Here is a 27,736-nt window from a genome sequence, read left to right as displayed (position 1 = left end):
TTATACCGGATTATTCGATGAGCACGCGCACGAATAAGAAAATGTACCTGGGAGAATCCGCGACGATTTCATCCAGATACGAGCCAATTTTCTACGAGGCACAAAATTTCGTTTAGAAAATTTTGTTGGCGAATTCCCCCTTTCGGTCGTCAGTTCTCCGTGTCTTTCCACGAAGATCCTACATTTGACAGATTACAAATGTGTCAAGTAGTAGAACGTGTTACCAATTTCTCAGTTTAAATTAAATACAAACTCTTTTAACATAATTACGTCTCGAACTTTTATTCTATTAGAAAATTTTAAACTTTTATGTTGCTATAAATTAATATATAATTTAACGCATAATTGCTAGACTCTTATTCCATCACAAACTTTCAAACTTGGCCGAAGTTAAGAAATTAACCGCGGGGAATGTTTAATTACCAAGGAAAGCAATAGAGTAATCGATCAATGTGCTTTGTGTACACTAACTTGTATACATAATTATTTTCATTTGTAAGTTTTATCGTACTCTTTACGAAGACAGTTCTGTTCCACTTATAAAAGTATTTATATGAAACATATATATAACTCTTTATTCGTGAAATATTAACTAGAATTAGCTCTTTAATCTGTATGCCGAATCTTTTATTTAACAAGCTTGTTTCCAAATTGTTTTAAAATCACATTAAGTAAAATTAAAAAAATTGAGATTATGCTGCAAAACTTTCAATGATGCTATCATAAATGCGTAATCTCTACTTTGAAATAAACTTTTCAATTCGAATACTACTAACTCGGCAAATTAATTTGTCACTTGTTGGTACATTTAAATAAAGTTTCGCGAAGCATTCGACAGTGCTACAAAACTTAGTCACCATAGAAATTAATTATAATGTTACCTGTAAACATTACACTCGCGTTTATTAATTCTTCGAACTTGGTCGCCTTGCAGAGAAGTTCATTCGGTTAATTAAACCAGTACCGAAAACGGTTGGCGCGTTAATTAAAAGACGGAAGAGCGCCTTACAACCGCCCCGATAGCTCGCCCTATGAAGAGGGAAGGACGGTACTTGGCTGTGAGAGTACTTCAAGGAAGATCAAGTCACTTCACAGCACGAATCGCAGTGTAAGAAACGAATGGGACATCAATTTAGAGACGTCCTTAATATCGTGTTTCAATGAGAGAGAAAGAAAAATATATTAAATTATATACAGGATGTCCCAGAGTTACCGCACTCTCTCTATTTGCTAATGATAGATTTTTAAGATCATTTAAAGACGATATTTCCTCAGCGAGAATGTCGAGAGAGATCATCGTTTTTTCAAGTTTCCAATTTTTTCCATCATATATCTTTGCAACTTAAACCTTAAATTTTCTCTCTCTATTAAAATAATAATTCTATTATGAAATTAATTAAAAAGAATGTAGTTTTAACTCTCTATAAAGTTTAGTTTGCAAGAAGCTCTTTTTTTAATCGCTTATAACACGAAAATTATTGATGCTTCGATATTTTTTTCTCAGAAAAAATCATTTTAAAATAATCTCAAGAATTTGTCATTAGTAGATGATGCGGTAATTCTGGCACACCTTGTATATAAATATGTATATAATTTACCTCTCTTGGATATACCATATCTTTATACATCATAAAATTGGGATTTCCAAAACGTGGAAATCTATTCTATTATATTTCTTTGCGATATATTTACAAGAAATAACTTTTTTTTTTTTTTATAATTCTCATGTACGTTTCCTACATTCGAATATAATTTTACATCGCGAGTATAACAATCAATCGAATATGATTAACCCTAGGGTAAATATTATTATTTGTATATTAATTATTATAAATTCCGTACATGCATTAATTCGGTTCATTTATTCAAATAGTTTAAACAAGAAAGACTCATATAAAAAAAAAGAGATTTTTATATAAATTCTATAAAAATTATTTATTAAAAAAAATAGTTTTTTTTTTTTTAGAATTTATAAAATTATTCCATATCTATATACCTGCTTATTATTGTACGCAACGGATATAAGATTCGATGCGTATAATAATAATTTTCTAAAATATTAATTATTTTAAGCTCCGCTGTCTTTGTTTTACATTTTTATGTTACAGACAACGTAGCTTTTCAATATCAACAACTCCGCTGTTGCGCATCAGTGCCGGTGAGTGGCAAACTTTTATTTAATTTTGAGGTAACAAATTGTAAATTGTAGATTGTAGATAAATCCATTACCTCAAAATGGATGAGCTAGAACAAATTGGACTACGTAACTTTCAACGGTTTCTTTCTATCTACATTAAAGCATATTGCAAATGCAAATTGAAACGTAAATTAAAGATAAATTAAAACATAAATCAAATATAAGAAAAAATTGCAATTTTTTATGAATTTATTATTCTAATCAATTATTTGTTTTATTTAATAGAAAAAGCGTTAATTTTATTAACATTATATATAATTATTTATTTTTATAACACATACTAATTTTATTTTAAGTTCTTGTAGTCCATCCGTTTATGTAGTGTAACATATATCAAAAAACTTTGCTTTGACTAATGGAAAAATCAAAATCATCTCGATTAATTAAATCATATATAATATTTAAAGAAATCAATGAATAATACTATAAAGTGAAAGCATAGTGAAAAATGTGTAAATAAGTAAATGCTTAATTAATTTTATTTTATTATAAATTTTATTTTTTTAAATAATATTATATATTAAAAAAACCCCGGTGCGTTCGTAAATTAAATTCCGATTAGGGCACATTCCTCAAATCTCGAGTAATCGAGGATATCCGCTGGCTTAACCAGCAAATAGGGCGGCTAAAGTTGTTAGGACTACTAGGATTGTTAGAATCATTGGATTGTTAGGATCACTAGAGTTGTTAGGACCGCTAGGACTGTTAGGATCGCTAGGATTGTTAAGATTGTCAAATTCTATAGTATTTTATATAGCAAGATTTTTATTACTACATAATATATTATAAAGCTCTTTGTAGGATATTAAAACTTGAATTTTATAATTTGAAAATTATAATTGAAAATCGCAGAATTACATATTTAAAAAAAAATATATTTTTATTGATTCATTTTTAATCAATTTTATTTTTATCTCTTTTAAGAAATCATTCCTAGGTGTTGGACATCCTGCCATTTCAAGTCATCAATATTAGTTTTTAATTATAATTTGTTAGATATTTTATATACATATATAATATATAAAATATATGCGCAAAACTATGACACATTATTTAATAAAATTTTTCTTTTTTTAATATTACAATATATTAATGCATACATAAATGTGCGAAATAAAATCTACAAGTATTAGAAAATTCGAAGCAAGCGGAATGAAATTTATTTGAAGATTGCTCTTTCTTATTCCATATTAGATTAAAGATTTAATAAAAGATTTAAAGAGAAAAAAAAATAGCTTTAAATTTCAAGTCATAATAACGATTTGGAAAGGCAAATATTTTCTGTTATACAATGAGTTTTAATAGAAAGAGAACATTTTTTATGAATATTGTGATTAATAATGCATCAGAATCTTACGATTTGTCGATCAGATCCAAATTTATAATTTTATGGAAAATCGTTAAATCTGCTCAAGCTGCGCGCGAAATTTACGAGTGCGGGCTAGATTTACTTTCCAGCGGGATCGTGACTTGTAATTCTCGATCACGCGTGTCGCGAGGTAACGATCGAAGTAAACCATCATTGCACACTGCACGCGATGTAACAAATTAAAAAAAGATTCAGATCGATTTGCAATCGTGGATTCTTTTTGATAAATCAAGTTTATACATGTAATTTTTCTTAATAAATAATAATTATTCTAATATACGTATACGTTGCTCTTAAGATTTAACGCAATGGTTTACGTTTGATCAAATAAGTTACGTTAAATCAAATTGAGAAAATGGTAGTTCGAAGAAATTCTTATTTTTGAAAATAATCATGATAGATAGATGTTCATATATTTTCCTCATTTGGAAAATAATTTCTCAATCTTTGCTTTAGCAAATATAGAATCTAATAGAAAAATTTTTTACCTACATCGAAAAATCCTTATTTAATAAGTAGCGCTTGTGTCATTTTGATTAATCATTTGTATTAAGGCTTCGATACGTAATAAAAATAAAATCAACCTATCACTAGTGTGCATTATAGGAAACCTGCGAATAAGAGAAAAAGAGAATGCGTAAAAAGAGAGGGAGAACAAAAAAAGAGAGAAATCATGATTGCAAGCGAGCAGTATATCCGCGCTATTCTTTCCGACACTTTTCCCAGATGCAACCCCGTCGCGCGCTTTCTCGTCCATTTATCCTCGCGGTGCACTTCGCACCCAGTCCCAACAATGTTTTATTTAGCAGGGACGTATATTTTCCGGCCGGCTGAGATTCGTCGTCTATCCGGGCGAAAATGTTTGAAAAGAGCGAACGCGAAAGAGACGGAGGGAGAGAAAGGGAAAGAGGGATATAACGTGAAACGAGGCCGAAGGGCTAATCTCGTTGAATAATGACGACATTCGCGTTGCTGTAACGTGAACGCGAGGTTACACGGTCGATTCCCTGCGACTCACGATAGAAATAATATCGTAAATCGCCGAGTGTGAAGCCGAGCGCGCACAAGCGATCGTCACCCCTACAAAAAAAAAAAAAGGATCATAAATACTTGTTCAATTTCTTCGCAGCGGGGGCGAAAGCGACGAGACCTTCGATGGTCGTACGGGTTGATCTCGTCTGGATTAACGATCCAACGAAGTGAAAACGACTGAGGACCGGAAGGGAGTCAAAGTAATTCTATATCTAGTCGATGTGAAGTATTCTGAGACCATCTCGGTCAGATATGGATAAATCTTGGCAGCGATTCACAGACCATAAGGATACCTTATGTGAGATACTTGACGAAAATATCTATTGTTCTATACGACGTTAGCGATTGATGGAAGACGCGTGATTAAAAAAAAAATGGGGATTGAATCGCACGAAATTCCGACAAAAGATATCAATAATTTCTCTCTTGAAACGTAAAATCATATTTTGCATCGAATGGATGATGCGAGAAATATATTTCTGTCGCATTCGTCAAAGTCATTCGGGACTCGTTAGCTTTCCACCCTACTGTTTACCAGAGAAGGTTGAATGGGATTGAATCGTTCTCGAATTAGTCGGGGGAGACGAAGCCGGGGATTGTACCGAGGAACAAGCGTGATTCCTAGAAAGGGGGGATTCGCGGTAATTCGCGCGTCTTCGCCTAATTGGATTACCGGAAATTCCGGTGTTTTGCTTATAAAAGCATACTGTGCATTCTCGGTTGGCAAAGCATTTCCGGCGTTCTTGCCATTGGGTGCTCGATTTTTGCCGTTCTATTCTAGCTAGCTTTGTCGTTTTGTGGTGCAATTCTTATTATTAAATTGTACTTCGCGGCAAAATAGATGAAAAAGAGATTGTAGCGGTGAAATTCAAGGCTGAATTTAATTCGACTATCTCGCGCAACCGGAATTTCCATACATCCTTTTTGGCAAATACAACACAATTTTATTATTGACATTGCATATTTTTTCCTGTCCGCAACACTATAAATAATATTATTATATTGTTGGATTGCTTCAAATATATTCACAATGATAACAAATCTCGTAAAATATTTTTTTATCGTTTTTAGATTCTTTTTATTTATATTTTTCATTAATAATTTATATTTTATGTCGTGCATTATTTATTATGGATAGAAAGAAGAAAAGTTATACTTTATTATTTAATAAAAAGATGTTATTTCTCTTATTTCTCATCTCGAAATGATGAAAACATTTCGAATAAAGGTTACTAAAAATAATTATTTAAATAGAGTTTTAAAAGTATTTTAAAAATAAATTTATTTAAAAATTTTTTGCCAGGTTAATAAATACCAATATATAGGACTTATTATTGAAATATGTTAATAGAAATGATAAATTAAGTGATAATTTTAAAAGAGTTATCAGAGAGAGAGAAAAATTCTTATCTTTAAAATAATATTTTCAAACATTAGCCATTTATAAAAAAAACATATTATTTTAAATATTAGTTAATAGGGAAAACCATTTCAAAAATAATATGAAGCAAAAAAATATACATTTTTTTTCAAAAAATAATTGTTGTCCCTCAGGGGCTCACAGTAGTCAGTACGGGCTTAATAAACCCGAAATACCCGAGTTGTTTTCCGGGAATTTAAATAAGGAGACATAATAACATACGGTTGGTGCCTACATTCAAAATATTTATAATTTTGTACTCTGCTCATATGGCTCATATAATTACTTACGTTCTTAATAGCTTACATAATAATAGAAATAGCTTACATTTTCTTTTGTATTTTAATATTTTATTGTTCTTGCCTCTGCCTCATCTCTCTACCTCTCTATATATGTCTACTCCTGAATTATTAAACGTTTGAAATTTCCGAAGAATAATTCTACTGTGGCTATCCTGTGCATTTTACATTTATAACGCGTACCGCAGGTAACTATATAATGTCGTAAAAGTCGCCGACGAAAACGACTGCAAGCTGGCTAATAATATGTCGCCCAGCTCGGCAGTAGCTTCACGAGTTTTCTACTTTAACCGGAATTAACTTTGCGCTAATGGTCCCTGCTCTGTTGGTGCCGTGGCTACGGTAAATAAGCGAATCGGGACGTCCAGTTTTTGACTTTCTCGACAACGAATTTTCATAATCTATGCAGGTGCGCCGGGCAAGCATTACGATAATAAAACTCTACTCTCTACGTTCTTTTTAAATAAATTTTTTAACTATAATAAATAATTATTTAATATACGTACACATTTACCCAATGTAATAATAACTTTCATAAAAGGGTGACGGTAAAATTGTATTTAAAAACTACAAAAACTCTGATAAATGTATGAAAAATATTAATATTTATATGATAGAATATTTTTATGTATTATATTTTTTATAGAAGATAAAAATTAATGTTATATTTTTATTTTTGTATATAAATAATGTTAATTATATACAATTAATTTATATTTTATAAAACAAATATATATATATATATATCTCGATACATTATATCTAGGGGAGAAAGTACATGTGTACATACATTAAATAAAGGATTTTGTAGCAAATTTAATAAGAGAGAAAAAAATTTTATATATATCATTTTGCAAAAATGGCTGTCTGATAAATATCAGAATCTGCTTTATTTCGTTTTGATCCGGCTGAGCTACTGCTTAATTACAATATAAATCGAGATAGTGTATCGCGGATTAACAACACTAATTTTACAGAATCTCGAGAGAAAATGGGCGGATGAAAAAGTGCAGCCTCGAAGTTGGCTGATGCATGCGGCCATGCGTACAACGGGATAGCTATATGGCTGTGGTGCATTAGATTGGCCGAACACGGGAAGTTCCGTAGAATAAATCGGGGGCATTGCCGTGTAGACGAGGAAAATCGGCGTGTAACAGCGGCGATGCATCCGACGCGCTCGTACTGCAAATGCGTTCCGTGCACGTAATACAACGAGGGAACAAGAAACATCTGCAGAACTATACAATGCGCCGCAGAATGTAAAAAAATCTTACGCTAGATACTCTTTACGCTTTTGCATCTTTGTTATAATCAAAGCGTAAAAATCATTAAATTTATGTGCAACAACATAAAAAAATGGTCAATATACAATATTATAATGGGACAAGGCTCCATATTTACAGACATATCTAGCTCATTTCAATTTTATATATATTTCAAATCTTAACTTTCTTAAAATAATACATATTCTTAAAAAATGATAAATTTGTGGAATTTTTAAGATGTCATTAATTAAGAATGTTGAGCGAGATATAGCTTTAATTTTGTGTGGTAGCTTTATATGAAAATTATTTTAAATTATATTGTATTTAAAATGTCACATTAAAAAGAAAAATTGATATTCTAGATGATCTATTTAATTTATCAAATGAATAGCGAAAATTTACTGATGATTTTAATAATTGATGATTTATTCATGGATTTTATATACAATAGATTGTAAAACGTTGCATAATATTAACTTGTTAATAAATAGTTGATGAAAGTAAAAGTCTAAAATTGTTATACACATTGTAATTAAATAAGAATAACTCTGAGAGAGAAGCTGTTGTTACATTTTAGTTGGATCATTTTATGATAATCGAGAATGAATTTTACAAGAGTTGATAAAACATCGTTTTTTAAATTACTAATAATTTACACAATTTGCTTTTGACAAGTGGAACGAAATGACAGTATTAATATGATGATGTGATAATTATTGGATACAATACGGTGCGGAGTAATTTCGAAACGAGTTGTCAATTAGAATAGCTGAGAATTGCTACAAATGACGACGAGCCCCTTTACGGTTACATTAACATGCAAATAACAACTTTATGCAACTTAAAGCTATTTCGATATTGCATTGATGCGCGTTATTAATTTCGTATTATAGTTTTCCTATATATATATAAATCAAATATAATCATCATCATACATCAGAAAATTTTGATTATAAAGAGATGCTATCATTATTGCATATAATATGTTTTATTATTCATTATCCGTAATCTTAAACAAATCCGATATCTTAATATAATCCGTTGAATCTCAAGAATTTAAATTTCAAGAAAAATATTGAGTTATTTATTTTTCTCTTCTTTATATATTCTTGTTTTTAATCACATTATAAAAATATGCGAAAAAAAAAATATAAAATATTAGTAGAGTTTAAATTGTTCGAAGATATCGGTTATACAAATATAAATATACTTGGATTGAAATAATTAATTCTAAGTTAACTCTAATTAATTAACTTTTTTGTAATGAAAATTCTAAATTTTCTATTAATAAGAAACTTCGATGGTCATCGAAGCGAAGTCGCGACCGTCCTCGATAATTAAAACGCAACCACTGTAACGTCCGCATTGACGTTTACTCCCACTACTGGCGCCATTCAGCAAAGGAACGTTTCGATCTGTGGGGAGTGTTTCCCGCAAACGTCTCATCTTCCAACTTACTGCTTTAAAATAGTCCACTATGTGGTCGCTATGATGTTCCAGTACTGATTTTCGTTCGCGATACCTAGTATAGTACGTAAAATGTAATTCAACGATTTCCAAAATATTATGGGCTCTAAAAGTAAAGGGATACGACAAATGGCAAACGACACATGAAGAATCAAAGATCTATCAACGTAAAAGACGCGGTATCATGAATCTACGAAATGATAAATCAACGAACGATCTATTCATCCCGAGACTTTAATGAAACAAATTTTTATTGATTTATTGATTTCAAGGTATAGAACATGACATTTTGAAATATTTATCTCTGATTGAATCTTTTTGACGAATCAAACATTTAAACATTCAAATGTAAAATTTTTATTTGATTTCACGATAGATTTCAAGATAGAAAAAAATCAGGTGAACTTTTGTCGAGAAAAATTCTTCTTCTCTCGAAAATATGTCTTCGTTGCTGATGCATACATTTTCGCAAACTATGTACGGCACTTTAATCTCGATATGGAACGTCGCGAATGCAATATTACATATAGATATATATGAAATATACAATACATCCCCGTATGCCCATCGATTTCGGAGTAACTCGAGATATCGATATCTGAACATAACGGGCATCGCAGCTTTCGATCTAATTATGAATACGCCAACAATACCGGCATTCATATTCATATGTTCTCTTACTGTGTTACCAAACGCAACGCGGAGATCACGAATGCAGCTTTACGATATAACCGGATAATTGCGCCCGTATACCGATATAGATATTAATTATAACTGAATCTCGAACACGAGTGTATTGTTCATTTTGAATGACCATCTGCTCGCTATCATAACGAGTTTAGTGCATACTATTCACGCCAGTCGAAAGTGATATCGATCGTGTTGCCATATAGCTGTGGATTACGAAAGTTAAATGGTATGTTATCGCTATGATAAACGATATTCTGTTATTGTTTGTGGTAATGTAAAACTATTGGGTTGAACGGAAGGTTCGTGTCGTTTTTTCGTGCCGTTTCTTCATCTGTTAGCAAGAAACGGAACAAATTTTTCGTTCAACTTAATGTATAATTTTAGCTATATTTTTACATAAAAAAAGTATTGCATCGTTAGGATATATAAGAGCTTTTTATTTATTGTAAACCCTCTGTTGAATTAATTACATATCAATTTGTTTATTAAACTGAGAAAATATTACTCGATATTATCTACTACATTAAGTTGGCTCTGCAATTGCATTTATATTAAATTATCGGATGTTAAATTTAATTAGTTTTGAGCTCAAAAGCAGTGATCTATTAACTCTACGGGGATTACACGGTAAGGTATATTTTACATTATAAGTAGCTCTTGCGAATATTGAATGTGATATATACAATATATAGGTATATAAGTCATATTTTTTCACATAATAGCTATGAGAAAATCTCATGGGAGCTTCTTAATATTCTTATTAAATTAAAAATCTCGGTGGCCTAAAGTAGTTGTAGAATATCACGTGCACTGGCTTCATTATCGTGTGCATATTATGTAGGATGAAAAGCTGCACGATAGAATGGCGGCTTGAAGCTTATATAAGGTATTCAAAAATCAAAATCGAATAATCTCTTCACTAAGAATTCAATGATTTATTTGGAATCGTTTTTTCTTTATAAAAATCTCACGAAAGCAAGCTTTTATCACAAGTGATCGCTTATTAAATTAATTATTAATATTATTGAAAGAAATAAACGCGACTTCTAACAACTTTTAACTTTTTGTAGACAGATTATGATTATATAGATCTCCGATTTATCGACTTGTGATCCACAAGATTCTGCGTCGTGTTGCATAATCGATATTTGAAGCAATAAGCGATTTTGGGACATTCTGTATCATCTGGACAGGCAAGGAGGCAGGCATGTACCAAAATGGATGTTGCGGGTATTAATGCACCGGTTGCATAAACCGCGACCATAGCAAGCAGCATAATCCAAGAACAGTCATATTCGTAAACAAGCTTTCGCGCAAGGTTGGCGAACGCGCATTCAGAGAACGCGTACTTTGACAGCCGATGTAACAAGGATTTGCAATGGTATAACGACGATGCTTCGTGACCCTATAAAAGCACACGAGAGTACGCACTGTGCGAAGGTAGCGCACTCGTGTTCCTATACTGCGTTGAAAACGTAAGCATCTTCAAATGTGACGACGGATAAAGAAAATACAGAGTTTTTGAAAATTTCTAAAACTACAATGTTTCTAAAGAGAAACGTGGATATATATAAATATCAATCGGCGAGGGATGTGCTCGAAAATCATAGTTGGTACATTAACAACATTAATAGCATTAATATCGCTGCGCAACAACAATGTATAGGTAGAAAAGAACGAAATGCCGAGGTTGCGGTACGTCAGAGATTTTAAAGTAAAACCTAAACGGTAGCTCGTGTTACGTTTTTTTTTTTCCTGCATTTATATCCTTCGATAACTCGTAATTTAATAAATGTGTATTTTTATAAGTAATTAATTTATTCATATATTTCCCGTTCGATATTTCTCTTTGGCGTTGTTTTCCCTGAAAATTTACGTGCCTCCGTGGAGCAAACTGCGTATAGGCAATCGAGTACACGCGCCATGTGCAAAAGTTTGAATGCGCCTCTCGATATAAAAAAAATCAAGAAGACCTCTAGCAATTTAGAAGAAGGATATTGGCGAAGCGTTTCCTCGACCTCGACTTTTTTTCGAGAATCGGAGATATTCGCGAAAAACGAGATTAGAAAACGAACTGTGACGTCGCTTCGGACAGTTATTTGCAGCTCTTGCTTGACTCGCGCAAAAACTTCTCCTAGAGCATTCCTAATTTAATCGGATATTTTCATCGTCACGATCCTTTACTCGGATAATGGAACTGGATCGTATTTTTTTTCCTTGCATTATTTAACAAACACGTGCGATTCAAGTATAGCCCATTACGAAGTTCTCGCTCGCTCGCTCGAGTAGAAACGATTCATTTGGAACAGTTGTAACATGTTTTATTCACGCGAGTGTGTATAATAAAAACCGACTGCATATTCTTAGAATTTCACAATTTTAACTTAAATCATCGTGTATGTATTCTAAAAAGAGAAAAGCGAATTTCGAAAATCAAATTGTGTAACCCAGTAATAATACTTATTGTTAGTAGAAATACGCGACATTTTAAAATGGATTAGGTCGATTTTATAAGATCGATATTTTTCTCGAACGATGTTTATGCGCGGTCTAAAATAAGAAGAATTCTCTTTCGCGAACAATCTTGCTTTTTCTTTTTACAAACGATTAACGAGTGTGCGTATAAACATTTTGAAAGAACACTGCATTTTATCGCAAATAAGAAGAACATGTACTACTCACGAGATGCGAATCCCTGGTGGTGAACGTGATCGGATCCGAGGCTCTTGGCTCGCGACAGTGAAAATCCATCTTTCCCCAAGCCGCAGCACCCGCTGCTCCGCTTCTGGCCGCTTCGATCAATTCCATCTTGATTCCCTCTGCAGCAAACTCCACCTGCGAGCACGGTAAACAGAGTCATGTCAGCTAGTGCGCACGGTAACAAACAGTGGAACGGAAAGAGAAATTAAAGTTACGATGTTTTTAATATCATTAATTGCCACGAAGCAAGACAGAAAATTCCGCAAAAGGATTTTCGTTGCAACTATTATGTTAGGATGTAACGCTTTATTTAAGAAATATTAAAAATAATTAATTTTTCTGCGTTTTTTTTGGGGGGGGGGGGGAAATAATCAGTAACTAAGTGCCATTTCTTTACATATTAAAATACATTAGCAAAACATTTTATTATATTATTCATTAATTTCTAAAATCTATAAATTGTATGCAATACGATTTTATCCAAATTCACAGAGAAATTATTTTCTACGTGTTGTGAATAAATCATATTTTTAACGACCTTATATTATACAAAAAATTTTATGAGGTAATTAATGTACGGATCGTGATTTAAACATTACAGAAGAGAATTGAAGAAATAATTAGATAAAAAATTTTTTTTTTTAAATAAAAATGTCGATATGTATTTTTCTCCTATATTCGTATCATATTGCTAATTAAAAATTTTTGTATTAATTATGAAATTACATGTGTCCAATCTACAACTTTATTTAAAATTAAATACTCTTATATTTAAGTATAGTATTTCAAAGAATTTATATAGAAAAAACTTTTTTGATTATTTCGTTTTTAAAAATAATCATAATTCAATATATAGTTGCGGTAGGAAGCTAAGAGTCTTATAAATTGAATCAAATTCTGAACAATTTACATATCGCGAGCGTACGCATGCTCGTAAATAAAACGTTCATAAGAATAATTTACCGGGGACGATTCGCATCGCGCTACTTAAGCCGCAAACAGTCAGCAAATTACAGTCGTCGTTAACCTTTCGGTTACGGGAAGCGCTTTATATTACGTCGAGTTTTATCGCTTTATTCGCATTTTTTTGTCGCCGCCTATGGCGTGTTAGGTTCGACTTTACTTCTCGGCGAAACTTCCCAAGTAAGTTGCTGACATGAATATTTCATTGCGTCGCGATGATCAAGTCGACACGTTGCGTTGGGTGGACATTTTTATTGATCCAGGAAGTTCATGTGCATTGCTATCGATAAAAAATAATTCCGGAATTTTCGAGAATCCAAAATAATAATATCATAGCATTTAATTAAAAAAAAAAAAAAAAAACTTTATATATATATATATATATATATATATATATACTATTTAACGAATTAATAATTGATATATTATAATAAGATTACAACAAAATTTAATTTGGATAGAGAGTTTAATTATCAATATATTTAATTGTTTTTTTAGATAATTAAAAAGTATCATTCTTCTAAATTTTTAATGCAGAAAAATCAACTTCAAATTTGTTAAGAAATCGGATACAAATTATAAAAGTTATATATGTAGTTTTCCTGTGCTATATCGTATTCATTTTTGTAATTAAAATATTTTAGAAAGACACCGTATATGTGTGTAAAGAAATTTTATAGAATTAACAAACATTTTTTCAAATTTGTTTTGTCTGCGCAATGTTAACAAATCTCATTATTTACAAGTCTCATATTACATTACTTTCCACATTTAACAGCCATCTTTTTAATTAAATTTATTACAGCACAAAATGTTTAAACGACATATATATCCTTGAGGGGACTGAGGAAATTTATGATCATTACACACGTTCTCTCCACTGATATTGTCTCTCGTGAAAGATTTATCATCGCGATTCCCCATCGGCAAATCAATTAATACAATTTTAGAATAATTATCGTTCGAATTGTTAACCGAAATCGATTCGATTAAAAATGGCACAAAAAAGACAATTTAATAATTAAAATGTTGCAATTTATTTTTCATTATCATTTTACATAGAAAAAGAAAAAAAGAAAAAAAAAGTACGGAGGATTATTCGTTTGTGTACGACAAATATATAATAACTAATAAGTCATATTTTAAGCTATTTCTATACTGAAACAAAACGAAAAAAACATAAACCATTTGTTGTACGAAATGCCACAATAAACGAGTTAAATTTTAATTTTAGATTAATTTTAGAGATTAATTGTAGAACCTGTAGTCGATTCTTCTCAGCGAAAATGTCGAGGGTTATCACTTAACACAATCTTCCAAGTTTCAACATCTTTGTACTTAAGACGTACAAATTAAAGTTTTGTGGAAGTAGAGTGTATTTAAAACGAACTAAGGGGAAAGAGGGGAATAGTTTTAAGATCCATTTGTTTCCTCGAAACTTTGTCTGTAAAATACGTTTTATATCTCATTCACTAATTACTTATTATTCTCTGCTTAGTAATTACTTATACTTTTTTTTAAACAGAATCAGAATAACTATTTTATATATCTTATCTAGTCTATCTTTTGACGTTATCTATCTTTAAACTGATGTGTCATTAAGACTAATATTTGAAATTTTCACAAGTTTCCTTGCATTTTATATATTATTTTCTTATAAAATATTGAATTTGTGATTCCTTTTTTTTGGATCTCTATAAACATTTGACATAAAAAAGATTAATAATCCTTACCACGCTTTATGCATTTTTTATTGGTTTATTTAAAGTCTAAGGCAGAAGAGACAGTGGAAAGTTGATGGAAAGTATAAATAAATCATGTTATCGCGAGTAACCTTTCTTAGACATCCGACGAAGTTGTTGATCCCTTTAGCGCCTTGCAAGGATCTCGCATCGGCGCCTCCACCGACGAGAAGTCGATCGCTTGCTAAATGCGCGAAAGATCCTGCGGTATGTCCGTGCTCAGCGTAAATCCCATCGACAATAGCAGAGAGCTGCAACAGAAGACAGTATCTCGGAAATTACATTTTACAACAAATTGCACGATTAATGACTTCTAATTTCATTTATTATAATTTGTTTTCTATGTTTAATTATCTATACTAATTGCACACAATATATATGAACTCAAATAAGCGTTAATTTTAATATATTTTTATATTTGCTTTTTATTGCGTGTTATAAATATTATTTTGTTTTTCAGTTTTTAAAAAAATTTATGTAATCTTTTTTTAATTTTCTATTTATTTACACACAGATAAACCATCCAAAGTCTATATATTTTTTATAAATAAAGAGTTGTTGATTCTTTCTGTAATTTTTTGCCGAACAAATAAATTACAAGCGTCGTTGTGCTTTGCGCTTGAAAAGGATAACCTCGGTATTAACCTCGGTATCACTTCGATCCTTAAAAAAGAGCGGGTAAAGTTTCCAGCGATCATACGGGTATGCCGTAAAGTTTAGCATTTAGACAATCGCCGTTCTTGAGGAGTGGTCCATTACGACTTTAGCAATGGCATCGTTATCTCCCGTTTATTCTCTTCCTTTTTCGTCCTTCGCTCTAACTAACAGGGTGGCAGACTCGGAGGAGCGAACGGGGTAAAACGTTAGAATGTTATGTCTTCCCAGAGGCACCTAATCGAGAGGAAGATACTATCCTCTTACTACTCTTCGTCTTCACTTGCCACATCAGGGCCGCGGCGATGTACAGATTTTCGATGGCAAAAATGTAAGCCTAGGATTTCCATTTTAATTTCCAAAGGAAAAATTATAACATTCAAATATATTTTAAATCTTATAATAATGAGAAGCAACCGCGCGAATAGATGGAAGTTTTATAATATATAATATATAATATAATATATTAGAATTTTTTTAGTTTTACAAATAATTTGAAGTTAATAAATGTTAGATTATTGTATATAGTTTATTTTTGGTTTAAAGTATTTATTAAAAAAAAAAAAATAGAATTTACTTATTTTTAAAAATCCATTTTTAAAGAACAGTATGTGTTAGGAAAAGGAAAATAGCACGCTATAAAATAAGATGTAGAATCTAAATATAAATTAGAACGGTTTAGCTCATTAGCTAATTTAACTCGAAGAAATACGATGTTTAAAGAAATAGAATCTGTTTATTTCAGGTTTAAAATATATATCTTAGAAAGAAATAGCGCTATAAATTAAGATATAAAATATAAATTAAAGTGGTTTTGTGAAAAACAAGAGTTAGCTCATCAACTCATTACTTTAGCTTCAAGAAATACGATGTGGAGTATTAAGCTCTGATTGTTATAGGACCGGCCCTGTTTCAGGCTTCCGCTTTTCCTCATCGTAATTAGGTAGCTCTCTTGTCGAGGGCGTTTCCTTGGACCGTAGTTGAGCAATCTCCTTCATAATCCTCGAGGCCTTATCTCCGATGTTTCTCAGTGAACAAATAGATCCCGCACTCATCGAGATAAAATTAAGGAGCTGTCTGCGAGTAACCGGTATTCCGCACCGCTTTGCATAAAGAGCGTAAAGATACGTTATGTAAATGTCTTACTGTCATTACAAAGAGATTATTACATCTACTTATGACAAAATTTAGTTTAATGTAGTATCGAGATTTAAAATGTCAGTTGAGCTTATATAACTTTAAATTGGCACTCTTTGTGCGCTTAATATACATTTCACGAAAATGATTATCTTATATTAATATATTATTTATTGTGTATGAAGCGCACAATAAATAATATATTAATATACAATTAATAAAGTAATTATTTACACGATCAATTTATAAATTGATTAGTCAAAATAATTATTTATTTCATATCAATATTAAATGAATTATTTAATGTTTATTATATGATATACGCACTTGTAATTGTTGTGATTTTATATTATTTATTGATTACAATGTTTCCTTGTAAAATCGACAGAAACACATGTATATAAACTATATATAAAATACGCTTTGCAAAAAGAATATTTCAAATAAAAATTGATTCTTGAGAAATTTTACATTTCCCACAGGGATCATTATATCAGTGAATTAGTTCACTTGGCGACTTGCTAATTCAGGTAGAAATTTAATTAAGCCGAGGTAAATCAAAATTCGCAGCTTTGATTCGAATCGGGGCACCGCAATATCGCGCTATAGCGGGGAAGAAATTAATTTTCCATCTTCATTAGCCACGTCTGAATTTGCCGACTCATATTAATAGACATCTTAAATATTATAACAGTGACGCAATATATAAACTGAACTAGTAATTTATCGAAACTATTTTCTCGCTTTGAAATTCAGCTAACGCGATAATGTCGCTTTTAAAATATATTATTTGTATTTTATTAATGGGCACATGAAATAACAATAATACACGAATTCTTACATATTTTCAATTAAATTTTGAGAGGAAACCTTATATTTGCATCCAAATATTTTATACGCGTACAGTATTTAAAGTCGATTATTTAGACTATTACTTCAAGCGAAATTTAATTGTAATTGGCAGCAACAAAAAGGTGCATGCAAAGTCGATTTGAGGGAAAAGCCGGTCCTTTAATAGCGTCCTTTTTCTCGCATCGTGGTAATCGTGAACCACCGAGCGTCAGCAAATATTCCTCGCTTGCGCGCACAATGTATTTGGGGCGACACAATAAGCGCAACCGGGAAAGTGGGCCACAGGTCCACACCGGAGGGAACCTACGCGCGAGAACATCCCTCTTGCAAAGCGGTATGCTGATCCTTATTTGACGAATATGGAGTAAACAAAGTGACAAGGGGATGGAGAGTAGACTATTTATTACATCCAGATGCGAGCTCTACTTAGCCGCTAATGGATGATGAGTATTGTGCGCATTTGTATGCGTCTGTAGTGATGCAAGAGTGCATTGTATTTTGTTCTCGTCAACGATTTTTATTGTTTTATAAATTTATGACACAAATCACTTTTTGTGAATATAACAAAATATTAGATAATATATAAATAATTTGAAAAATTGAATCAACAATTTTCTTACTTATGATATTATTATTATTAGAAAATAAGAAATATAAAAATATAGAAATCACATTTCGAATCTTCTTCTCTTAATATATGTAATATAATAATGTAATGATATAATTTGCAGATCAAGAATTCAATGAATTAAACATTTAATAAAATAAAGTTATGCAAGAATTTAAGGAGAATGTTTTAAGAACTTATAAATAAAAGTCAAGACTTTAAAAATTAAATAATCAAATTAAATATGACAACTTTAATAAAAAAAATAAGAAAGAGAGAGAGAAAATTGTTAGAATATTGTATCTAAAATAATAAAATTAAAATTAATCACATTTATATACATACACATATATTATACTTTTTTTATTATATTTTTAGAAATTAAAAGTCAATAATATAATTAGGAATTCTCGATAATTAAATGATATAAATATTAACAATTTATAATACGCATAATATAATATTTTTAACATATTTTTACAGCTGATATTTTTTTTGTTTCAAATTGCGACGTTTTTATCGTGTAACAAAAAGCAATTCGTTTTATTAAAAATGGAAGCATTGCAATAAATTCCTTTCACTATTGATTTCGTTTACCGATCGTTCTTTTACATTATGTCGTAGGACGAAAATAAATGATTTCTACGTTTTTAACGAGATCGTAAATTATACCCGACACCATGAAAGCTAGTCTGCAGAATGAGTGAAAAACAAGGAAAGAGATTCGCGAGAAGCTGGGAAAAACCGGGGAGAAACGTCATCATCGAATTTACTGGAGCATCGCGAGAACCTTAAGAGGGATTCAGATTCAAACATCGAGGTGAAAAGACAGAAAATGTGAAAACTTCCACGCGCATACTCTCTTACTAGAGAAGAGACGGACGGAGTCAATGCGAGATCTTTTGCTTTTCGCGTCATGAATGATTTATTCCTGCTTTTTAGAACGATAGTATGGCGTCGATGTGGCATCAGACAGATGCTAGAAACTTCAACTCGGAAAGAAATTTTTATATTTGTATTTTATATTTTGCGTTCCAAATTGGATATTGGAATATAGAATCATCTATTTGTCTAATCGTTTCGATTGTACAATTCAAGAAAATATTTTTAGAGGAAATTAGAAAAAAAAACTGTTTTATATTTTATATAATATGGATCTGTAATTTCTATAATTTGTATATATAATTCTTATAATTTTAATGAGATTATTAATTTTTAGCGGAATGAATATCATTGAAGAGAACACATACGAAATAAATATATTATACGCAAGAAAATTGTTAAAAAGATAAGCTATTTAAAAGAGCTATTTGGTAAGCTACAATATTTAACGTGGTGGTCGTATTCGGTTAATGGGAAATTGTCAGCGATAACTAAAAGAAGTAATTTACGTTTACGTGACAAGAAATGTGATAATTCTCGTCGGTATTTTCAGCTCGCGAGCCGCGCCATAAATTATGCAATTGATAGGTTTCGCGCCCATTTGCATTTCAGAATCTTTTTCCGACTCCCCGCTTGTGAAAGCAGTCAAGTGCAGACTAGATGCGTCAGCTGCAACTTTTTCTGTCATTTCTTTGAAATCGGCGATATATTTCTTTAAGACAGAGAGGCTATAGACATTCATCATTTACTGGAATGATATTCCGCTCACAATATTGTATAAGATAATTGATTTTTTATTTCTTAGTAATTGAAAATTATTTTTAGCAATCTAGTATAATCTCGTGATTTATAATGCGTTTTTTTTTCTCATTTATAGTAATTTATACAATCCAGCTGGAAAAATTTATTCGTTAAAAAAAAAAAAAGAATTTTATACGTATTATTATAATGGAAACATTTATAATTTGATGAAATTAAAATTGGTTTTAGAAAATATTTTGCAGTTTAATTAAAAATTCGTTATTTATATATCATTCTTCAACGATCAAAATTCAGGTATATGTCTCGAAGAGCTAACATCATTTATAAGCTAAAAACCATTTGCGCATTTTAGAACTTTCCTAACGGAATTGAGTTAGAATAAATAATGCGAAACCATTTATCAACCTATTTCTGTATGCCACTCTTGTGGAAATACTTTCAATAAAAAATTCACACGGGATTTTTCTTCCGTCTGGAAACATAGTGAGCCAGACAACGGCGCTTAGGTGGGAGGACGAGACTCGAATAGAGATCTCGAGATCACCCGCGTGCCCCGAGATAGAACATGAGTGGAACAATAAGGGGACGTGGTCGGAGAATCTAAACGGATGGATGAATTCATGTTAAAAATGTTCCGGCATTTTTCTCTCAAATGCAGGCAACTTGCTCAAGAAGAACGTTTGGCAGGAAGGAACAAGGATATACATATATTGCGCATTGAGAGGCACACGGTGAATGAAACGCGGCAAGAAAAAAAAAACGATTCAACCAAGAACGGGACTAATATTTTTGATAAAGTTTAGAATAATTAATTTTTCTTTTTTAACCAACTTTTTCTCGGATTCTTTGATTCATACTTTCAGAATCATAATCCTATATATATCTTTTTTTTTTTTGCCAATACAGATTACTGTAGATGATATAAAATATACATGAAACGGATCAAAATAAAATAAATATGTTATTTGTTCAAATAAAGTAATATCAATTAGTAAGCGTGTGAAACAGCTTTGTGTGTAAAAAAAATACACAGAGAGAAATCGTAATTAATTAAATGGTGCAAATCCAATTAAAACAACCGTAATATTCTTTTGCGCGCTGGTTTTTTTTTTTTTTTTTTTTTTTTTTTTTTTTTTTTTTTTGCGGTAACGTTTGCATCGCTCTCAAGAGCGAGCGTGCGATTGGAGACATCAGAAAGTTATATACGTACAATACATGCGATATAATAAAAATTACACACTCACCCTACAGAAGCTGGTTATTGAAGAGATCTGAAACAGAAAGCATAAACGTGTGATCAGTACAAAATGTCTGTATATATTTTACGCGAGTGTGACTCCGGCAATTGAAATTCAACGTTCGAAAGCTCAAGAACCTGATCGCCGCAAGCTCGCGAGCTATTCGAACTTTTTCTCTGGATTATCATAAAAACTTTTTTTGACGCGAGAATGGCTATGTCGTTCGAGGAAAAGGCGCAAACGTATTTTAACGTATTCGCGGAAACTTCAAACAATTTTTTGTTTCTTCCAAAAAAGACTAGTAGTTTGGTGCACGAAGAAGAGCTCGATGCACTGGAATCGAGCTCGGAACTTGAGATTTTTCTTGAAAATAAAAATTTATTCAAGAATTTTAATCGTCTAGTCATAACAACGTAGCGTAATAACGCAAATCCTGATTGTATTAAAAATAATTATTTAAATATCTTGTTTAAATAAAATGTTAATTAAAAGTTGATTTTTTTTTCATAAGAATGAAGTACAAATATTTAAAACGTAATAATTGGAATTATTAAACGAGATAATAATTTTAAAAGAATTCTTAGAAATTTTTTTTTTTTAATAATATTTTTAAAAAGTGATTTTGAAACTTGCAAAATAAATTGATCATTTTAAATATATATTATAATATTTATCGCATTATCTCAAATATTATTTGAGACGGTGCGTGTAGCATGGAAAATAATTAACTAAGTAACCAATGAAGAGATTTAATGTCGATTTATTTTTACTTCAACGAATATTTTTTTTATTGGAAAGTATTTTTCTTTCCGTTCTCCAATTTTATTTTCGTCGATTGCAGTATTTTCATTCGAAAAGTTTTTAATTATAATAAGATTGAAATTGTTTTTAAACGAATAATAAAAAAATGCGAGATTTCTCTCTCTCATTTATAAAATCCCTGTCATCGATGAGCGTGACACATGCATGTGACACAAAGTGCATTTGCTTTCTAAGCGCGGGCGGTTTGTGTGCCTGCGGCTATGTGCGGGCCTTATTAAGGAATTCCTTTGATCACATGGCGATTAAACGACTGACAGAAGGGCAACAGCCCTTTTGGAAAGAGAAAGCCGGTGACGAAGCGAACTCTTGCCTTTGTTCGCTACGGAACGATCGCGAAAAATAAACGCACACCTGTCATTCTGTACGTCCTCATTATCGCGTGGAAACTTATCAATGAGCCGCGAATCAAGCAATCTCCGTCAAACTTCTCCATCATTTCTTTAACGATTATATCGCGTGCGAATCGAATCGTTATCGTGCTACGATGCATTTTACACTCATTTGCACGAATGCAACTTTCTTTTTTATTAAATCGACTATCTCGCTTCGCTTTTGTTGAACTTATTGTTAGTTTGTTAGCATGTATGTTTTATACTTAATGAATAAAAGGACATAATTCTTACATAATTATAATTATTCTTTGCATCTCTAGCGTCTATATAAATATATATATATATATGTATTAGAGTTGTAAGAGTGCAATATTATCACAATTGTAAAATATAATAATTAATATAATAAACTGTAATTTTTATTTTTTTGAATAGCTTCATGCACGCGATCAGCATAATGCTAAAATTTATTTCATTATAGAAAATGTAGGAAGTGTATCGTTGACATATGAGATGTAGTAAATAGCTTGCGGAGGCAGCTGCACTCGATCCTGCGAACGATTCCTGATTTGGCATTATGTTAATCTCGGTAGGTTAGGTCGACCCGCTTATTGTTTGGCTTTGATCAGCTATCTGCTTAATTGGCTTTCGATTTAGACCGCCCTCGGGCTCAAGCGAGTAATATTCGAGATTTCCTATGCTGAGTATATTGCGAGTAAAAATAGTCAGAGGACAAAGGGATTGCAACAAGCTCGTTAGGCTTCTCGTCCAATAAAGCTTAACGCTTTGTTTCCATAGATGATTACAAAGTTAGGCAAATTTATGAATAATATAAAAGATCATTATTTTTATGGAATATTTTATAATTTATGTTAAAAAAAAATATATATATATATATATAATAAAAATATGAAATATCTAAAAAAATTAATTTAACAAGAATTATACTTTTTATTAATTCATGGCTCGATCTTCTTTTTTGGCTATAAACATAAATCGCGATCATGCGATGTATATTTAGATGATGCATTAATTCGAAAGTTACCTATCTAGTAAATGCAAGGTTATTTATAGCGGCTAGTTTATACTCTTGATACGAAATTTACATCAACGCACTACTGAATGTGGCCGCAGTTTTACATAAAGTTGGCATTATGCGACGACCCGTCGGCGATCCGGTGGGATTTTCATCGAGTGCCGTGAATTTAAGGACCTACTTTGCACCAGCGGATATCAAAGAAACGATCCCCCGGCATTCCGGGACTCTCTTTCGGGTGAGCCAATGTTTGCGCAGCTGAATCCGTACGTAACGAATTAAACGCTCTCCGCGGAAGGAAACCGCTCGAACGCGTTACAAGCTTCTCTTACTCGCGAGAATGATTTAATGCCGTGGATTTAGATCGCGTATTTCAAACATTTCGCAAACCAAGAATCGCAAATCCTTCTATTCCGACGGAATTTAGCGCACAAATGATCTCTTTCTCTTTCCGGATATTTCAAATATTAGATCAACGACGAATTATATTCATTCCATGAAGCTCTTATTTGAAACGTTATACGGTATGCCCATAAATGGACTGTATTAATTTCACGCAGTATTATTTCTTTTTAAAAGGGAGAGTTAAATCTTTTAAAAAAATGTAATAAAAAAATATATAACGATTGGAAAAGAGAAAAAATAATATAGAACTATGTGTGTGTGAGACATGTCTTCGGAGATGTAAAAATACGCGCATTAATATATATTTCAAGTGCCGCCTATCGTGTGTATCTTTTCAAAAAAAATTTTCCACGTCTCGATATTTTCCATATCTTTTCTCAATTTCCCTAAACATTGTTCTCGAACAGAAAAAATAATTTGAAATATTATAATTAATATTATAAAAATAATTAAATATAACAGATATATATTTACGTTTTACTATTAAAATAGATGCATATTTTGATTTGCATTCCTTTTTCTTAATTAATTCCTTTATTAAATGACATTTAAAATTATACTAGAAATAATATTTAAATCAATGTGCAAAACTTTGAAAAATTATATTTGAAATATAGAAGATTATATATATAATATAGCTAAAATTAAAATTATTATTTCAATTAATAATTACAATTATTGCGTTTTAAATTACATTTGAAATATTTTCATCACTGCTCTCAAGCAACTCTTTTTCTTATCCGCGCGCTTCATCTTTCTTTGCGCCCAATCTCTTTACGTAAATTTTCTCGCGTTCAACGAGCATCATTACACGAGCATTCTCTGTTTCCTGCTTCGAGAATCGATCGTGACAACAAACGTATCATGGATGACATACTTCGATAGTGAATTCTCGAAGCCTCTATGTCGTGAGAGCGTGACAAGAGAGGAATGAGGTGCTATCGTCGCATGTAAGTTCGATCCGGTAAGCGACGAATTGAAATCTTGATTTATGATAATATATATATATATATATATATATATATATATATATATATATATATATATATATATGTCGCTGAATCTTTGTTCGACTTGTTCACTGACTGAAAAAGAAGCAAGAGCAGTAAAAAGTTTTATTTAAAAAAAAAGATCTCTAATTCTTAACTTCAAAATATATGTTTTCAAAAGTTTTATAAGTTATAAAGAAATATTTACGTTATATCGAGGGTATTTTATAATAGATGGGCGTATCCTCAATAATTTATGGCACTATTTATCTATATTTTACCACTTAAATTATAATACATTAAGAACTTTTTTTTTTTTTTTTTTTTAATTAGGTATGTGATTGTAAATTCACATATGTAACTATGTAGTAACTTAGATATGTAAATGTGATAATAACTTAAATATGTAAATTTCCGTTAAAATCAACATATAAAGAATGTAAATCTTATATAATACAGTATTACATACATTCTATGTACTTGATTTCTTGAGATATCTTATATATCTGCTAACGCAAGACTGAATTTTCCAGTCGCTGTACTTATCGTCGCGAAAAAGCGGCAGACGAAAGTACTCGTGCTTAAAAGACACCCAGTGATCTAGTGACATACGAAGGATGACGTGCGATCCGCCTCTGTCACTGTGTAAAAGCGGAGAGATTTCGTTGCGACGAAGAACGCGCGGAACGAACGGATTGTATTCGCAGGTATGCAGCGGATAAAATTCAGAGTTGATATGGTGTTAAATCTTTCTGTCAGAGGTCGAGTGAATCCCTCCATTTCGAAACGAAGTATGCAGCCGGGCTTCGTCCTTTGAGGATTTTGAAATTGGCTACGGGCGCGTTTTCTCTCATTGTTTCTCGTATTAAATGTCATAGGTCTTGCTTTTTCTTACGTAAAATATATTACGTAAAATATATTAAAAGCTATAATTATATATATATATATATATATATATATATATATATATATATATATATAGTGAAAATTTCACAATGCGGAAATTCCGCAGGAAATAAAAGCAATTAATCGTTTTTTGTTGTTCATACTAGCAAAAGCAGCCCGCGGCACCAGCATGTTTAAAACTATCACCTAGATAATAGCGCTCATGTGTACGACAGACGACGAGTGTAAACGCTCGCGGGTGGCACGTAACAGGCAATCTATGGTTACAGTCAATCCACGCAGCTCGCAACCTCCCGGGGGCACTAGTCTAGCTAGCGAATAGAGGTGTCTAGACACCCAATCTCTTTTCCTAACCCTTCTGCGTCCCCGTCCCCTTGTCCGCGACAAGGTATTAACCTTTACACGTACTGCGACAGTAACTGATCCAAGAGGAACAATACACACGAGGATCCTCTTTGCTCTTTGAATATCCCCGTCAAGTGCGTAGCGCTTGCGTGGCCACCGGAACGCGCGTAAAAGGGTTGAAGAATGTCAGGCGAGAATTCCCGTTTGATAGAGAGAGAGCGACGATTAATCTCGCTGGAGAGATGCATATTTTTCTTATCTCCCTTTCACGTTCACGGAGCCGAGTATTTATTTATTAAAAGCGCGATAGAAATTTCTTACGATTTTTTTTTTTTTTATGTATAGCCATTCAGCTTCGACGAAAATCGAGATATATATATGAAAAAGTTAAGAAAGATACATTATCATTTTTATCATTATATTTATCATTTAGACTATGATATTATAAGATGCATTTTATTTTATTTTTTATATGATTATCCGGGTGTGTCCTTATATTAACGGAAATCTTTTGTGAGACTTGTATTCATTCTTGTTAGTTGTAACAATGAAAATATCGATTTTCTTTAAAAAAAGAAATAGAGAGAGAGAGAGAGAGAGAGAAAGAGAAAATATCATTTTCCATATCCTGTATTTAAAGATTAGAAAAAACTAAAATTACTCAAGCAAACGACTATTCGCTTATACATATATACCATTAAAGTAATTATTTTTTCAATTAAATACTTCAATTAAATAATAACTCGATTATGAAATTTTCTCATTTTAAGGAGGAATGGCGCGATAATTTCTTAAAAATTAATATCACACATATAATGACACGACGATTCGACGTTGCTCACCGCATGGTGCACCTACGGTGAGCATTATTAATAATTCCATACCCGTGTTCTATAAACGGTCATGTCGGTATCACGTCGAGGTCAGCATTTTCCGCGAAGTCGGCGTACATATAATATCGAATAAAATACGAGGCGGGCGCGTCCTGCGTGCTTCACGCGATATAAATATTTTTTTTTTTTTATTTTTTTTTTATGGCGAGACTGCGTACTGCCGTTAAACGTGTATTGCTGTAAACAAACACCTGGAATTGTGCCCTGTCGACATACCTATACGTTACACATACGCGGGTGTGTTTGTAGTTTATTATTTATCCATCGTTATTAAAATAAGTACAATTACTTGGCGCTTTGAACAAGTCCGTTTGAAGCTATATAGTAAGGGATACGATCGTTGTATAGGGTGCGCATATGCGTGTGTAATGCATATTGAAATGCCGTGCGGAGAGAATATCGTCATTCATCGTGTAAGTGAAGATAATTGGAGCGCGATAATAAATAATAAATGCGTTTGTGAACGTAGGCTAATACCCGTATTCATAGTCCGTCCTTGAGGAATAAGGATTCCTTGTTCCTCGTTCCACGTTTCATAAACTTTCCTTGACCGAACAAGGAATCTTATTGGCTCCCTTATCTCAAGGAAGGTCACGAGCTTCCTTGAGGAGTGATGCGACCTTTTTAGCAGACGATACGCAGAATATAACCAAATATAACCTCTAAAAGTTAGTTTCGTTACATTTGTGGTTTTGTGGTTATTTGTTGTCGCGCTCTCAAACTGAAAGTGTA

General features: G+C 31.8%; 1 protein-coding gene across 4 annotated transcripts in view; it reads right to left on the bottom strand.

Moving 5' to 3' along the window:
• Positions 1-27,736, bottom strand: part of Nrx-1 (neurexin 1) — a 213,077-nt gene that overhangs the window by 75,656 nt on the left and 109,685 nt on the right. For all 4 annotated transcript variants that reach the window (XM_070300469.1, XM_070300471.1, XM_070300470.1 and 1 more), the window contains exons 6-8: positions 21,283-21,309; positions 15,237-15,395; positions 12,422-12,574 (exon numbers count right to left, since the gene is read on the bottom strand). In XM_070300469.1, coding sequence (XP_070156570.1) covers positions 12,422-12,574; positions 15,237-15,395; positions 21,283-21,309 — 339 coding nt within the window. The remainder of the gene's footprint in view (positions 1-12,421; positions 12,575-15,236; positions 15,396-21,282; positions 21,310-27,736) is intronic.

Source organism: Polyergus mexicanus, unplaced genomic scaffold (assembly GCF_030449975.1).
Source record: "Polyergus mexicanus isolate NDT 795.1 unplaced genomic scaffold, iyPolMexi1.0 SCAF_8, whole genome shotgun sequence".
NCBI lineage: Eukaryota > Metazoa > Arthropoda > Insecta > Hymenoptera > Formicidae > Polyergus > Polyergus mexicanus.
This window is presented reverse-complemented; position numbering and strand designations above follow the sequence as displayed.